Here is a 15,186-nt window from a genome sequence, read left to right as displayed (position 1 = left end):
AGGTAGGTAGTGTGGACTTTTGAGTGAAATTATAGTGTGTGTGTGTGTGTGTGTGTGTGTGTAAGACATGGCTTTTATGTCAGAGTGGCCTTAAAGGCTAGTTATAATACAATGTCTAATGTACAGTATTACTACATTTAAAGAAGCTATCCTGCCTCTTGATTCAGGTCCCTGATTTATTCCTGTTTTAACTGCTACTGACTAATTCCAGATTTAAAATCCTTCACAATAAAGGTCAAGTGCTGGCTTAAACCAAACCGGTGCTGTACCAACTATTTGCTATTGCGCTAAAATTTCTATGGGGTATTAGTGTATAAGTGTGTAGTGGTATGTGTATTTTAGTATATTTCTTGTGGTATGTGTGTCGCAGTGTCTGTTTTGGTAGATGTATTGTGGTATATCTTATGATGTATGTACTGTGATTTATGGATTTTATTGTGCAATCCTTCCATGGTTATAGTGTAGCATGATTTGATGATATTTTTTAAAAACCTTGTAGGCCTACATGGAAAAGTCCAACTAGGGACAAGAGTTGAAAATTAGCAACAGCTATAAACTCTCTGTGCAACACATCAGTCTCATACTCTGTATTGGAACTATGTTAAATTGCATCATTCCTATCAAATAAAATACAATGTTGACAAATATTGTTTGTGTATCAAAAGAAATGTCGATCAAAAACCTGCATGATCTTCTGCAGAGGGGTTACCATTATTTTGCAGGTCACAAGTAAGTCTCAAGTCTTTGCTCTCAAGTTCCAAGTCCATACAGGCAAGTCCTGAGTTAAGTCCCAAATCAATACTGATGAGTCCTAAGTCAGGTCCCACGTCCTAAACTGCGTTCTTCACCAAATGTAATGTCATTTTAATGTCAGAGTAATAGTGTATTAAATTTACAAAAATTACAAACTCTTTATAAAATTTGTATTTAATCATTAAAATGTGTTTTTCAGAAGTTGTTGCATCTCTGTATCTGTAATTTTTAACCCGCACATTTTGAATAATCCAGTTCCTCTGTTGCTGACCACCAGGAAGTTTGCGTACGCAAACAAAATTACCTTTGGTATCATTTTTTCCAACATTAGTACCTCATGGTTGTCTCTTGCAACTTGATTGGATGGCTGTAGGATTATGGGAGTTAAGCGTTGATTTGCTCAGAATGAACAAGGTTAGTTAATTCATTAGTTTGTGGCACACTTTTAAATAACATACTTTTTAATCAAGTATTTTCAAGTCAGAAGGCTCAAGTCCAAGTAAAGTCACAAGTCATTGGTGTTAACATCAAAGTCATGTTGCAAGTCTTATTTAATTTTGTAAAGTTGATTGTAAAATAATAAAATCTGTGACTCAAGTCCACACCTCTGATCTCCTGAGTCAAAAATGCCCCTTCATAACTTCATAACCAGCACACAGAGCAGTATTTTGAATCTACAAGAAAGGGTGCACTGCACACCAAAAAACTCCACACAGACGCGTTACATTTACATTCATTTATAAAAGAGAAATACAACCATACTATAAGCACACATTGTTCTGCATTGTTGAAAATGTTGAAAATGAAGATGAAACAACTCATGCAAATGGACCAAAAAGAAACATTGGAAGACAAATGCACCAATTAATCACAAAACCTTAAAGTCTGAGTATGTGCGGTACTGTGAAATGTTGTTTTCCTGTTAAAACAGAGAAGATATCAGCATAGAGATGTGCATTAACTGGAAAATGATATGGGTATGGCAACAACACACTGCATTACATCAACACTGGAAATGTCTCTTGTTATCCATTAATATGTCAAAGGAGAACTGGACAGTTTGTACATACTGTTTGGCCTCAGAAGCTTCATATCTTTTTAGTTGAAAGGTATGAGTTTCATTTTCTCCAGGGGCATGAAAGTCTGCTTGCAACATACAGTAAATGTGAACAAAGAAGGCACCTTAGACTTATTGGTATTATCTTATGGGCCCGTCATATTGGTTGTAAAACTGTCATCATAGGAAAATAATTACATCTTGTGACACCCTTTGGGATCAATGATAAAGTGCCACTGACAATAACACATCAACGTAAACTCATTCCTTCATTCACACAATCAAACCCAACCACACCCACACAATGAGCCCATTCAGGGACAGGCAGAACACACACTAACATTTCATCTGGTAGTGTCTTTAGCTAAAACCTCCCCCCGTCGGATACAGCATCTTCAGATCTGCTCTGGTTTGCTATTGCTAAAATCTACAGTTTCTCACCTGTTTCAGAGGTTCTGTATGACAAAACAGTAAATTAGTGCAAATCTCTTGTGTCAAGGTGAATTTTCTGTAAGGAGCTCAGATCTGGATCTTTTTTGGAGGCAGAGTACTTAGTTTCACAAAGTTACAAAATTGTGTCAAAGGATACTGGTGCTTTAAAGTCCATTTGATATGGGTCACTGACTTGCTGTGTTGTACTATTTCTCCGAGAGAGCACAAAATGTACTGGAGATAATTCAGTCTTAATATTTGTGAGGACAACGAGAGGAGGAAAAAAAGTCTAATACCTACTTTGAAACACTCGTACCTTGTTACACAATGAGTAAACACAGTTACAGTTTCACATTAGTAAACCTAGTAATACTCCTACCGTATGGTTCTGAAAATGTTTAAAATGCTACAAATACCACTTTCTTGTAAAAGATACACAAATCATTCAGATGATGCCAAGTTAAAATGGCACTGCCACACTTTACACTGGACGACACCAATGTTTTGACTGTTGAGAATATATATATTTCAAAACGATGAACTTCGTTTTTTTTTTTGTCTTGGAAAACTAAATGCACATCAAGGATTTTCAGAAAGTCTAGCTGCATGACTGTGACAGAAGCAAGCGTACCAGTCCAGTCACTCCATCTCAGTCTCTCCAGTGCAATCAAACTCCTGTCAGACTGCTCAGGTTGTTTGTCTTTTATACTAAGCAGCCTGCCACACTAGCTTATTCATATAGAGACAGAGTACAGACAAGCTGTTTTTGTTATTGAAAGCTGATTGGAAGATGATATGGAAATCAAGGAGCGGGGAGTTAAGATATCGTCAGGGCATTCACTTTCCAACTCTTAAAAAACCTAGATATTTATCAAAATATATCCATCTTAGTGTGTGTGTTTATGTGGATATGTGTGTGTGTCTGTGTGTGTACTCTCAGAGGAGTGTGGATATGAGAAAATAATCTGTAAACTTCTGTCTTTCACACTGTGCAAACTGCATTGTTTTCAGGAGAGGGAGGAGACGTGGGAGAAGAATGCAGCAGGTTAAATTTGGCAGCGCAGCAGTTGAAGGGGAGGTGACAGTGGAGGAAAGGAGAGGAGGAGGAGGAGGGGGGGGAGGGGGGTAGCTGGTTAACCTAGCTCTGAAGCAGTATGGGGTCTTCTAGCTCGTGGAAACCAGGCACCGAGCTGCCCTGGCTCTCCCCGGAATCTGAATCATAGGGCGTGTCAGGCAGCTCCGAGAAGCCCCATGCCATCTGGTCATCCTCAAATTCGGAGCGCACCTGTACGGGCACGTCGGCACACTCTTCCTCCTCGTTGGAGTGGAAGTCCTGAGGGATGTAGAGCATCTCTGGGTAGTTGCGTGACACCAGGTCGCTGGTGGTGGCCAGACACACCTTGCGGAAGGCGATGAGATGCATGTGGGAATACTTGACGTATTTGTAGCGCTTGAAGCCCAGTGACTCCACTGCAACGCGCCAGCTGCGCATCATAAGGGCGTGGCGGTTTTGGTGGGAGGAGTCGGGCGTGATGATGAGCAGCAGGCCGTGAAGCTCCAGCAGCTCGTGGGCCTTCTTACAGCAGATCCAGCGCTGGTATGGTGAGGGGAAGTAGGACAGGAGCAGGGAGAAGACCACCACGTGGAAAAGCTGGGCAGGCAGCGAGTCGATGGGGTTGTGGAGCTGGCGGAGGAACGCCTCAACCGCATCGCTCGCCAGCTGGAGAGGCTGCTGGAGCTGAAGGTTGAGGAAGTCACACTTGTACACGCTCTGAAGGAGAGAAAACAGGCAGAAAATTCAGCACTTTTAAACGTCCTATACTTGCAGCTGCAAAATGCAAGACACTTTTTGTTCTGCTTTCTGCAGAATTTGTTCACACGCCGTCAAACCACAACACGGATAACCTGTGCATGAGTCATTTCTGGTGCTGCTTTTGCTCTGTAATGCCAACACTGAATCACCAGACAGGAAAACCTCATGCATTTTATTTGTGTCAACATTTTGTCAACAAAATGAGCAGAATAAACAAGCTTACCTCAACTGCAGGCACTATGTCAATACCAACTGTGAGGAACTCGTCAAACTTCAAGAAAGGGTTGAAGCAGCTTCCCACGTCAAGAAGGCGCATTTTCCCCAGCTGAGAGATTGAACTGTAACACAAATGTGGAACAAGCGTCAATGTCAAAACCATCATGTGACTTTTGCATCCAACAGTGCCTCTTTGTCTAACAACCACATCGTTAAATTTAAATCAGCAGAGGATTTTTTTCCCCACAACAAACAAACACATCACATGCGACAGCCCATCGAATCTTCAATTAAACTTTCTGACTGTTACAAAATGTTATTATGCAAGTACGGTGTGTTAAAAATATATTGATGCTTTTGATGAGGAGCAAGGTCCACATATAATTTGCAAACAGAATTCCTACACAATTCTTATTTCATAATTCTGCTAAATTATCTTTAAACTCGGAAAAGCAGATGCAGGTTTTAAACTGTGGGCGGATAGAGGTGTAAAACAAAAAAAAGACATTTATGGTAATAATGGGAATATCTTAACATTCGATGAGCTGATCAGGAAATACAATATCCCTCGCAAACACTTTTTCAAATACCTTCAGTTAAGGAGTTTTATTAGAGCAAATCAAAATCAATACATGTCCTGTCTGCCCCTGACCCAACTGGAGAAAACTCTTATAAAAAATCCTTTCGGGAAGGGCATCATCTCTGAATTTTATGATTTACTGAAAGCCTCCTCAACTGAGTCTTCTGACTCTAGTTTTAATGCATGGAAATCAGATCTACAGGAGGAATTAACACTGGAACAGTGGTGCAGCGCATGTAAAGCATCCCAGACAGGGACGGGTAATACTTGCTTAAAATTCCTACAATATAACTGGCTGATGAGGGTGTATATCACTCCAGAAAAATTGAACAAATTTAATGTGAATATTCTGGACACTTGCAATAGGTGTGGTGTAAATAAGGGCACTATTTTTCACTGCCTATGGCAGTGCCCAAGAGTGGGGGAGTTTTGGGAAGAGGTTAGATTAAATGTGCAGGACATCCTCTCAATCAGATTAGAGCTAGAGCCCAAACTCTTTCTACTTGGCCTCTCTACCCAGATGTATATAATGTAAAACGTCATTAAAAAATCTTTTTAAACATATGTTTTTTTCAAGCAAAGAGGACAATAGCTCTAACATGGAAAAGTATGAATAAGCCAGGTATTGCAATCTGGTTTAGGGAATTATCTTCTTGCTTACCTCTGGAAAAAAAATTCTTACATTCTTAAGGACAGGAGACATTTCAAAAAGTGTGGGATTGATTTATTCAATATACTAAAAACAATGATCTATCTCGGGGCGTCGGTAGCGTAGTTGATAGTGCCCGCGCCCCATGTACAAAGGCATTGCCTCGCTGCAGAGGCCGTGGGTTCGAATCTGGCTCGCGGCCCTTTGCTGCATGTCAGTCCCCACTCTCTCTCTGTCTCCCCATTTCACCCTCTGTCCTGTCAATAAAGGCAAAAAGCCAATAAAAATAATCTTTAAAAAAAAAAAAAAAAAAAAAAACAATGATCTATCTCATCTGTTGAAAGAACCTGGAGTAGAATAAGTGCACCCTCTGCATAACTCTGTTCCCTCATCCTTTCATCACTGGATTGTACGGCATGTATGGACTCATGATCCTATATCTTTACAGAAGCATTCTATTAACTGCCATGTTTTGTTTGTTTTTCTGTTTTTGTTTTTTTTTTCTGTCCCATTTTGTTTGCACTGTTATAGTGACCATATGTGTGTAAAGGGGGAAAACGTAATGTAGGGTTTTAATATTTTTGTTTCATTGAATGTCCCTGTCCTACAAGGACCTGTATGTTAACACACTGTCTCATTTGTGTCACTTTGTTGGCTTTTTGTTTTGTTTTCTAAATTTGGAAAATTCAATAAAGATATTATTGAAAAAAAAAAATATATATATCTTTAAACTCAAATTTAAATCAATCATCAATATTTTTGTCTGCACTTTTGCTATTTTAAATGTTGATTTTTTTATTGTAAATAATTTAGTAATTAATTTGACATTTTATATCTTTTTTTCATTCATTCATTCATTCATATGTTATTTTTCAAATAAGAACAGAAAATTAGTTGATAATAGTTTAATCATTTAATTTCCCAAGTGTCTTTGCAGCTTTGTTTATTTACTGTGTTCACTGTGTGTTTCCTTGCACATGAAAGATTTACTTTTTGATATCCACATCTCTGCATAACTCATAAATATTCAAACAAGCTTAATATGTGGTTATTTGTGATGTTACACATAAATTAAATTCAAGAATAGCATTTCATTGCATTTCCTTTTTCTGAATTTTATATGTCAAAGAAAAGAATAGGGCCAATAGTCTGGATACACAAATATTTTTCCACAAGATCTTTTGTTTTTTCCGTACCAATCCAAACCTGAAAAATTACTATAATCATATTCCATACTTTTCCATATTGTGTAGAAACTCTGTGCAAATAAAACTGAAGGTGCTTTTTATAAGAAACAAGTAAAAAACAAACACATATTTCATTACAAACACTGTTATTTCATCTCTGAAGTAACTAGAAATTTGTAACTGTAACTGTATTTTTTTTTTCCTGGGTCATGGGTGAGAGTTTAGTTGCTCTCACAGTTTTTGACTGTGCCCCCAATCCATACTAAATATTCTAAGCGGGTTGTAAGGATGTACTGTAGTGTGTTCACCTTCAGTGTGCTTACCTGGGGATGGTGCTGTTCGGTTGGGCACTTACAGACGCTGCAGTCAGACCCATGGTGAGCATGGCACTTTTCTCATCCTTCTCTAACATTCTTTTCATCCCGCCGTCCAAAAAGTATTCTTGACAGACACTGTGGAAGTGGAATGGAAACACTGCTCAAACTTTAATGTGAAAGTGGCAGCAACATGTCACAGAAGCACATCCCACAGACTCCACTGTCAGGAGGTGTAAAACTGCAGCTGATTTGATTTGAGCTGTACCTGCGACACCAATCGATGCGTCCCTCTCCTTCGCAGTTTTTGGTCCAGTGGTTGTCAGCGAGATTCTTCATGGCGAGGGCGTACTCACTCAGCGTCTGCTCATCTTCACAGTGCTCGCGCCAGATCTTGTCAAAGTCGCCCACTGAGAGAGGATATATAAAAATCAGGACAGAAACAAATATATAACAAATATAACGCAACACAAAATGTAAATCACAGACTTCAAAACTTAAAGGAATCAATTAAGACTTTCAAAGTTAGCTTAAGCTACTGGTATCATCATACTGAAGTCCTACTTTTGAGTTTTATCTGGCACAGTCATCCACGGCAAGTAGCAAACACTCATAACCTACTTGCCAACTTTGGTCATCCCCTTCAGCACCAAAACATGGCAGCACTCCTTGGGAAGAAAACTGATAAAAAAGCTTAGGCCACATTTACCGCTACAATGCCTACATGCTCACTCCTCTCTGCCAGCACAGAAGTGTAACTGTTCCTCGAAAAAAATCATCTTCAAATAGCCATTTCACAGTCATACTAAAGTCCACAGAAACTCCGTTCAGCACATCTCCACAGTTTACAGCCTGTAGCGTAGGCAAACACGCTGATAAGGGAAAAATCTCATGACCACAAAGAAAACTCTCATTTAGATTTGCAGAAATGAAAGAACAACAAGAGGAGTGGTGGTAAACAGCAGCACTCTAGAAGCATGACCACTGTGATTCAATGCCAAGCCCACCAGATCATGCTTTACTTATTAACCACTCATGAGGTCTGCTAGCAGGACGACTTCTCTGTACAGCCTCCAAAACAACCAGCTATTCTCTCTCACTCCCAATATTTCAGACTTATCCAAAACACAACATCACGTTACAACACTGCATCATGGTTGCGTAGTGTTTTTAAGGTGGAAAAGTAGGACAGAGACTACACAAATAACAGCAAACCTGACCTCTTTGTGCATTGGCTGCTACATAACTGATAGTGGAGAATGTGGCAACGTTTGCTACAGCACAACACTGACTACACGAACATTACCCAAACTCCTTTTTCACACTTTTGATGAACTGTTTTAAAGTGGTAAAACTTGTCTTGTGCCGAGTCTTCTCTGTCTGCTGTTTGCTTCGAGGTATGAGAGCAGTGGAATGGTCAAGTGCATATTTTGGATTCAGAGGCAGTGGAATGAAACAAAACAGCCAAAGCATTCAAGCAGGAGATAACCTACGTCATGATATCTGTGGCTGCTGTACAGCCCCGGTTCCAAGACAGTTAAGACGCAGTGTAAAACATACATAAAACAGAATGATTTGCAAATCCTTTTTGACATAAAGTGGGGAAGTAACTATTATATTATATTACTATAGACCCACATAGACCTATTTTTGTCTTTTTTTTTTGGAGGGGATCTGTAGGGAGTGATAGCAGGTCAACAGTATAACACATAGAAGTGGTATTCATCATCTGAAAGCTAGGAACCTGAAGATTAAATTAAGATGCAGCTCAGCACCATGTGTCAGGGTTTTCTAGTCATAAATAAGTATTAAACATTGTGTTTACATAACTTTTAAAGTTAAGCTAAGAACATTATGATGGAGGTATGTAATGGCTATTCCCGTGCTCATTTACGTCTCAAAGTTGTTACACAATTTTTGGTTGATACTATTTGTTGAACAATTTTGGTGCTAAATCTAAGCCTCTTTTTACCACACAAGAATTTTAAAAAAATGACCAAAAATTGCTTCAAAATACCACATTAACACACCAAGTTTCAAAGGCAGTAATTATCTAAGATAGTAGTTCCCAACTGGCCCAGCCACAGGGTCCAGATTTCTCCTTAGTCATAAGTCCAAGTAGGGATGCACGATAACTATCGGGCAATAACAGGAAATTATTACGTCATTCGATAAGTCCAATATCATGACGAATAGCCCCGATAACATATATAATTTTGTCAGCATGGCAGTGCCCCGCTCCCACTATGAGACCTGAATGGCCTGCAGTGAATGCTGCGTTCAAGTGACGTCGGCATAATCAGAAAAACTCTTTCTGACTGGGAAAATTCAAGAATACCCCCTCATGTCGGAAAACAACTCCTTAAGTCAGTCATAATTTCACACAGACACTCTCTCTCTCTCTCTCTCTCTCTCTCTCTCTCTCTCTCTCTCTCTCTCTCTCTCTCTCTCATCTTCTCTCTCTCTCTACTCTCTCTCTCTCATCTCTCGTCTCTCTCTCTCTCTCTCTTCTTCTCTCCTTCTCTCTCTCTCTCTCTCTCTCTCTCTCTCTCTCTCTCTCTCTCTCTCTCTCTCTCTCTCTCTCTCTCTCTCTCTCTCTCTCTCTCTCTCTCTCTCTCTCTCACACACACACACACACACAGACGCGCACACTCTCTCTCACACTTTGCACGGTATACTGGTACCAATGGTAGACCGCGGCACTAAAACTCCACAGTACATATGATACCATAATGTTGGAGTACCGTAGTACTATGGTACCTCAGGTACCACTGCTGTGGGATAAGTTCAAAGTCCAGTCGCAAGAGGGTGAGTGTCCATGCGCCGTCCAATAACGGCGAATCCTGCCAGTTGTGGGTTGAACGGTGGTCACAGACACAGACAGGAATACTATTCCTGTCAAATACGGCAGCCATAGTGCTCCGCGGCGCAACATAACGGCTTACCGGCGACGGATAAGTCCGGCTCCAAGTCCAATAATATCCTCTTCTTGGTGTCATGACTGCCCAGAAGTACCTGAACAGCCGAGCCGTGGCGGCACACAGGTATATGACGTGTCAGAGGAGGAACGAGCCGTTCACATTTCTCTCTTTGTGGCAGGTAACGGTCCACAAACCTCACCGCACTGTTCGTTACTTATGAAGGGACCGTCAGGGGAGGAGGGTGGCTGGTTGATTTTTATTTTATTTTGATCCCCCCTATGTTAATCACTTATTGATGCTGTTTTTGAAGTATGAATAAGTCAAAAAGTAATTTATTCCTTTGAAATATCATTGATGTATTATAGAAAAGGCACATCTGCCTCATTTTTGCTGTGGTATCGTGATACTACTCAGAACTGTGATACTTTCACTGGTATCGTACCGTGGGTCCCAATTTTGGTACCGTGACAACACTATCTCACACACACACAGACGCGCGCGCTCTCTCTCTCGCTCACTCGCGCGCTCTCTCTCTCTCTCTCTCTCTTCTAATATGAGATAAAAGAAAAACTGAACCTCATTTACCTTAGTGAAAAGGTATTCATTTGAATGGAACCATAAGCCAAAATTCTTTAAACTTATTTTTTTGTTACTATGGAATGCACTTTTTCAGTTTGTTTACATAGTCAAGTCTAACTTGTTCAGTGCAATCATTTTCTATATATATTTATTTTTTTGAACTTCTGGAATGAATATTTCAGTTTGTAATCCCGATGCATGTATTTGCATCAGTTCTTTTCTTTCTTTTTTTTTTTTTTTTTAAAGATTATTTTTTGGGCTTTTGCCTTTAATGTACAGGACAGAGTGAAAGAGGGTGAGAGAGAGCGGGGGGGTGACATGCAGCAAATGGTTGCAAGCCAGAGTCGAACCTGCGACCACTGCAGCGAGGCATTGCCTCTGTACATGGGGCGCCGGCACTATCCACTACGCTACCAACGCCCCTATTTGCATCAGTTCAAGGGGCCTTTATTTTTATATCAGTAAGTAATGCACCTTATTTAAATTGATGTTCATTTGAGATATCAAATAGTTTTTTGTTTGATATCTTTTCGAAAATGTTTAAGATGCTTGCCAATAGTTTTTCATTGGAAAAAATAAATATCTCTTCATTTAAAGGGTCAAAACTGTTTTGGTTTTGTTCATAGTATTGATGTCATGGTCTTAGGTGTATATATATATATATATATATATATATACTGTATATGTGTGTGTTATCAGTTATCAGTTATCGGTATCGGCCTTTAGGAGCTGAAAGTTATCAGTATCGGTTTAAAAGAAAAGTTATCGTGCATCCCTAAGTTCAAGGTCAAGCGTCACGCTTTCATTTGGCCATGTCACTGAGCTAGTTTGCCGTTTCTGTTAAGTAGCTGTCCGTTAGTCACTCACCCTACAGTGGGAAATTCACTGTTCTTCAAAATAAAGTCTGTTTTTTACAAACTTAACACTTTTGTGAGTCACTTGCAGTCAACTTAGGATGGACCCACAACCCACCAGTTGGAAACCACTGACCTAAGAGGTCACAGTAGGTGTTTTTGTACAGTACAGTTGACTAATATCATCGCACATGAATAAAACTGGGCTTATTGAATCCACAGGAGTCTCAGCTTTCAGGTCATACCCAATTAATGCTATTCCAAGACCATTTAGAGGCTGCAGTATGCAGAAATATTCACATACAATAAGCGACAATGACACATGCAAAAAACTGCATGTTTTGCCCAAAACTGCATGGGACAAGCATAAAGTGAGCATGTCACTAAAGTGGAGACTCGTGGGTACCCACAGGACCCATTTTCTTTTAGGTATCTTGAGGTGGGAGGCCAAGGGACCTCTGTGAAAATGTCCATACGGGATTTCCCTTGTCAAACTGACACAATCCTCAGTTACCAAATGCTTACTAAGTGTTGTTAAAAGAAAAGTTTGAACAATAAATATCTTGTCTTTGTGTTATATTCAAATGAGTATATATTGAAAAAGATTTGAAAATAGGAGTTATACTTGCAAATTCAAATAAGTCTTATAGCCTACAAACTGTTGGCTGTTGTGCTGTGACAATTACCCAGATAGCGATAAATAATGCAACATTTCTTTACTCAAGTTAAAGACTTTGCAAGATTGTTGTGTTTCCCTCCTACACATTCTCCAGTAAGACTTTGCATTTCCTCAGAAAGAGAGAATGATACAGAGAGAGTGCAGCTTCAACAACAGCACAATGCTTCAGGCATTGTAGCATCTTACTGAATCCGGGCCACTTCAGCGTTGCTTGTAGGCACTTTAAACTACACAGTCTTGAACTTCAAGCTCCTAGCTGGAATAAACGATTTTGTCTATGCTGCAGAGTAAAATGCCAGTTTCTTTTCCGAGCAATGAAGAATTCGATTACTCTGGCTGATGCTCACACGTCAGTGCTGATCGTCTTGCAAAAGGGTTTTTCCAAACTTCCCATTTTACATCATGCTCTTATCCAGACTGACTCATAATCAAGAAGACAGATGTTTTTGTCTTCAGGACAGACAGCTGCTGATGAACACACACTGTAAACCAGTATGGAAATCTAACCCTGACACCCTGAAGATAAATTAACTCTTTTTATTTCAGTCACAGTAACACAAACACATGCCAGAATTGAGCAGCAATTTGTTTTGCATATTTGCACCCATAAAGGTCGATTATGGTCAGTCAAATTTTGTTTGCAAATAGTTATGGGCTCGCTCTGAGTGAAGACAGATGAGGTGATCCAGAGCAACATCCCATGACAATGTAAACATTTTGACAAAGAAATCACAGCTTCAGAGATACAGTATCATCTGCTTCCATTAAGTTGTCACTTTTGCCTTTCTTGCACTTCCTCAAATCATAAAAGCAGAAGTAAATCCACCCTAAAGTGGCAGTTTGGATCTTAACTTTGTTTATCAGTATTAAATGGGGGAAATTTCTCTTAAAAAGTATGAACAAAGTGATGTTCTCAGGTGACATTTTCTCCACCTGCCTTTTAAAAGGGATGACAAATATGACTTTCTTGGCAATGAGCGATTAATAACATGCTAACTATTCGCTAAAATGATGCCAGACCTATGGCCATACTTAGTACTGGACAAAAATAACAGAATGTAGCAGCCATAGGTCTACCAACATTCATTTTCTCTATGAAATATGTCCCAAATGATTTTATATTTGCATGAGAACTGATTTTATGACATATTATTCTACTGTAACCCTGCGGTCCACCCCTAGCATGTCTATAATATAGCTATACTCAATATTACAATCATTTTTAATGGTCAAATTGTGAGAACTGACAGGATTGCATTTCCATAAATCTGTATTTTACACAACTTTACGTGCCAAATAGATTGATTGACTGATTGTCGTACCACCTCTGTACTTCTGCTTTCTGGCAAGAAGTCAGACTCAATCTCTTTTCTTTTAACTGAGCACTTAAATACCTTGGCCCCCACAACACCAGCCCTTCCTTACCCTAAATATCCTTCCCTGCAGTTTGGCATATAGTCAGTTGAGTTTGGATCCACTCACAAAAGCTCTACTTTCATGTCTTCAAACAAACTGTGGATCTGTGGGTTTATTTTTTGACATTTTAAGAAGCGTGAACTCCTTTTGGATGTGCTGTCTAGTTCTAAATAACACCAATGCTCAGACATGAAGCTACTTTGGTTGTAAAAGTTGCACCAAATGTTTGTTCAGTCCACAGAGTTATCATTTATTGGCAATAAAGAGGCAATAGAAAGTCATTCATTGCCATGAGATCTGTTTGTGTGTGTCATTAGTGATGTATTAATGCCTCTGCTGTCAGTACACTGGGTTTAAAGGGGAGATAATACGTGTTTGCGGTAATAGATTAAGTTTAAAAACAGCAATAACACTGCCTGTGTGTAATGTTATTGTTCAGTAGCTTTAAAAGGCCTTGCTTGCTGAGTGCAACCCTGACTGCGGTCTGCCTCCATAACAAGCTAACTAGAGTCGACACAAGACCCTTAGCTAGCAGGGCTAACGTTACCGAGCAGAATAAGTTAGCTTTACCGGGATTAGCGTTAAGAGAAATTGTTTAATGTCGCATTTAAGAGGTAAGGTTTAGTGTTCGCCACTCGGCTGCAGGGCCACAGACAGCAAAAAGGGGCCCAACCGAGGCTGCTTACCCTCTCTGTATTTCCTGCGCAGTTTTCTGTGGACGTTTTTGACGACCCCTGACAGCTTCTCCTGCTCCCTCTTACACGGTGCTTCCTCCGGGATCGGCACGGAGAACAGCTCTGTGTGGTTTTCCGTCTCCCCGGTCTCGACATTGTCCCTGAGGTCCATAGCACCGCTCCGCCGATGCTGCCCTCGCCAGTTGCTTCCCCCTTCTCCCAGCTGCAAACCGACCGGCGAACCGGTGCACCGGCCAACAAGACGCGACCCGATTGGCTGACTTTGACAGACATGGTTCGGAACTGACAGTCCGTCGGCCAATCACAGTCCTGGAAGCGGACCCGAGCCTGCGTGTGTGCCAGGGAGCGTTCAAGTGCAGCTGGTAAAATCCCACGACTCCCAACACCTCATGACATGACACGAAATAATTTGTATTTGTCTGTTAAATATGTTTTCATAAATAATTTTAAAATGTATTTACAAACTGTTTCCTCCCCTTTGAACTGTTAAAACTGTAATAAAGTTTAACAGATGCAATCTATTCGTGTAAGTGTATTTATTTATTTTATTTCTTATGCTCTCACATCACTTTTTACTTCATTTTAATTTTTTTTTTTATATACTAATATATATCTAACACTGTGATGCATACTACATATTACATGTTTTTGTATTTTTTTTCTCTTTTAATTTGTAATCTACACTTTACAATTGTATGTCTGTACTCTGTTCATCTGTATTTTAGGTTTCTTTGTCTTTTTAGATTGTGGTCTGTGTATATTGTAAATTATATGTTGGGACTACAGATGGAAGTTAGCAGTTATTGCTAAATCTGGTCCAACCATCTCCTCATCTCTTGTAAATGATTAATGCTATTGCACACTGTCCCTTGATAAACTAAATAAACTAAACTAAACTAAACTTGTATTTTAACCTATATTAATATTTATTGCACAATTAGCACATCAGTGTAAATGCATTTTAATACACATATTGTTTATTATGTGACAAATGAAACCTTTGAATCCTTGGATATATATTTTGTCATGTGTTCTTGGCTC

General features: G+C 39.7%; 1 protein-coding gene across 2 annotated transcripts; it reads right to left on the bottom strand.

The window, feature by feature from the left end:
• Window positions 1-1,474: 1,474 nt before the first annotated feature.
• samtor (S-adenosylmethionine sensor upstream of mTORC1) lies at window positions 1,475-14,388 on the bottom strand. 2 transcript variants are annotated; one of them, XM_033635052.2, is made up of 5 exons: window positions 14,137-14,388; window positions 7,270-7,411; window positions 7,011-7,139; window positions 4,279-4,393; window positions 1,475-4,013 (listed from the first exon to the last, which is right to left on the bottom strand). In XM_033635052.2, the coding sequence occupies exons 1-5, from the start codon at window positions 14,294-14,296 to the stop codon at window positions 3,381-3,383; spliced, it is 1,179 nt and encodes a 392-aa protein (XP_033490943.2). In that variant the 5' UTR covers window positions 14,297-14,388; the 3' UTR covers window positions 1,475-3,380. The 2 variants fall into 2 exon arrangements, with proteins under 2 accessions (XP_033490943.2, XP_078023831.1); XM_078167705.1 differs by lacking the exon at window positions 14,137-14,388 and adding an exon at window positions 7,623-7,760.
• Between the last annotated feature and the right edge of the window lie 798 nt (window positions 14,389-15,186).

The sequence above is a fragment of the Epinephelus lanceolatus genome, chromosome 5 (assembly GCF_041903045.1).
Source record: "Epinephelus lanceolatus isolate andai-2023 chromosome 5, ASM4190304v1, whole genome shotgun sequence".
Lineage (NCBI taxonomy): Eukaryota > Metazoa > Chordata > Actinopteri > Perciformes > Serranidae > Epinephelus > Epinephelus lanceolatus.
This window is presented reverse-complemented; position numbering and strand designations above follow the sequence as displayed.

Excerpts from the sequence above, each read along its gene's own strand:
- samtor (XM_033635052.2), bottom strand. The coding sequence starts at position 14,296 with ATGGACCTCAGGGACAATGTCGAGACCGGGGAGACGGAAAACCACACA. Across the intron at positions 7,412-14,136 it reads GCGCAGGAAATACAGAGAGG|TGGGCGACTTTGACAAGATC; the intron begins GTAAGCAGCCTC and ends ATCCTCTCTCAG. Across the intron at positions 7,140-7,269 it reads CGCATCGATTGGTGTCGCAG|TGTCTGTCAAGAATACTTTT; the intron begins GTACAGCTCAAA and ends CCACTTCCACAG.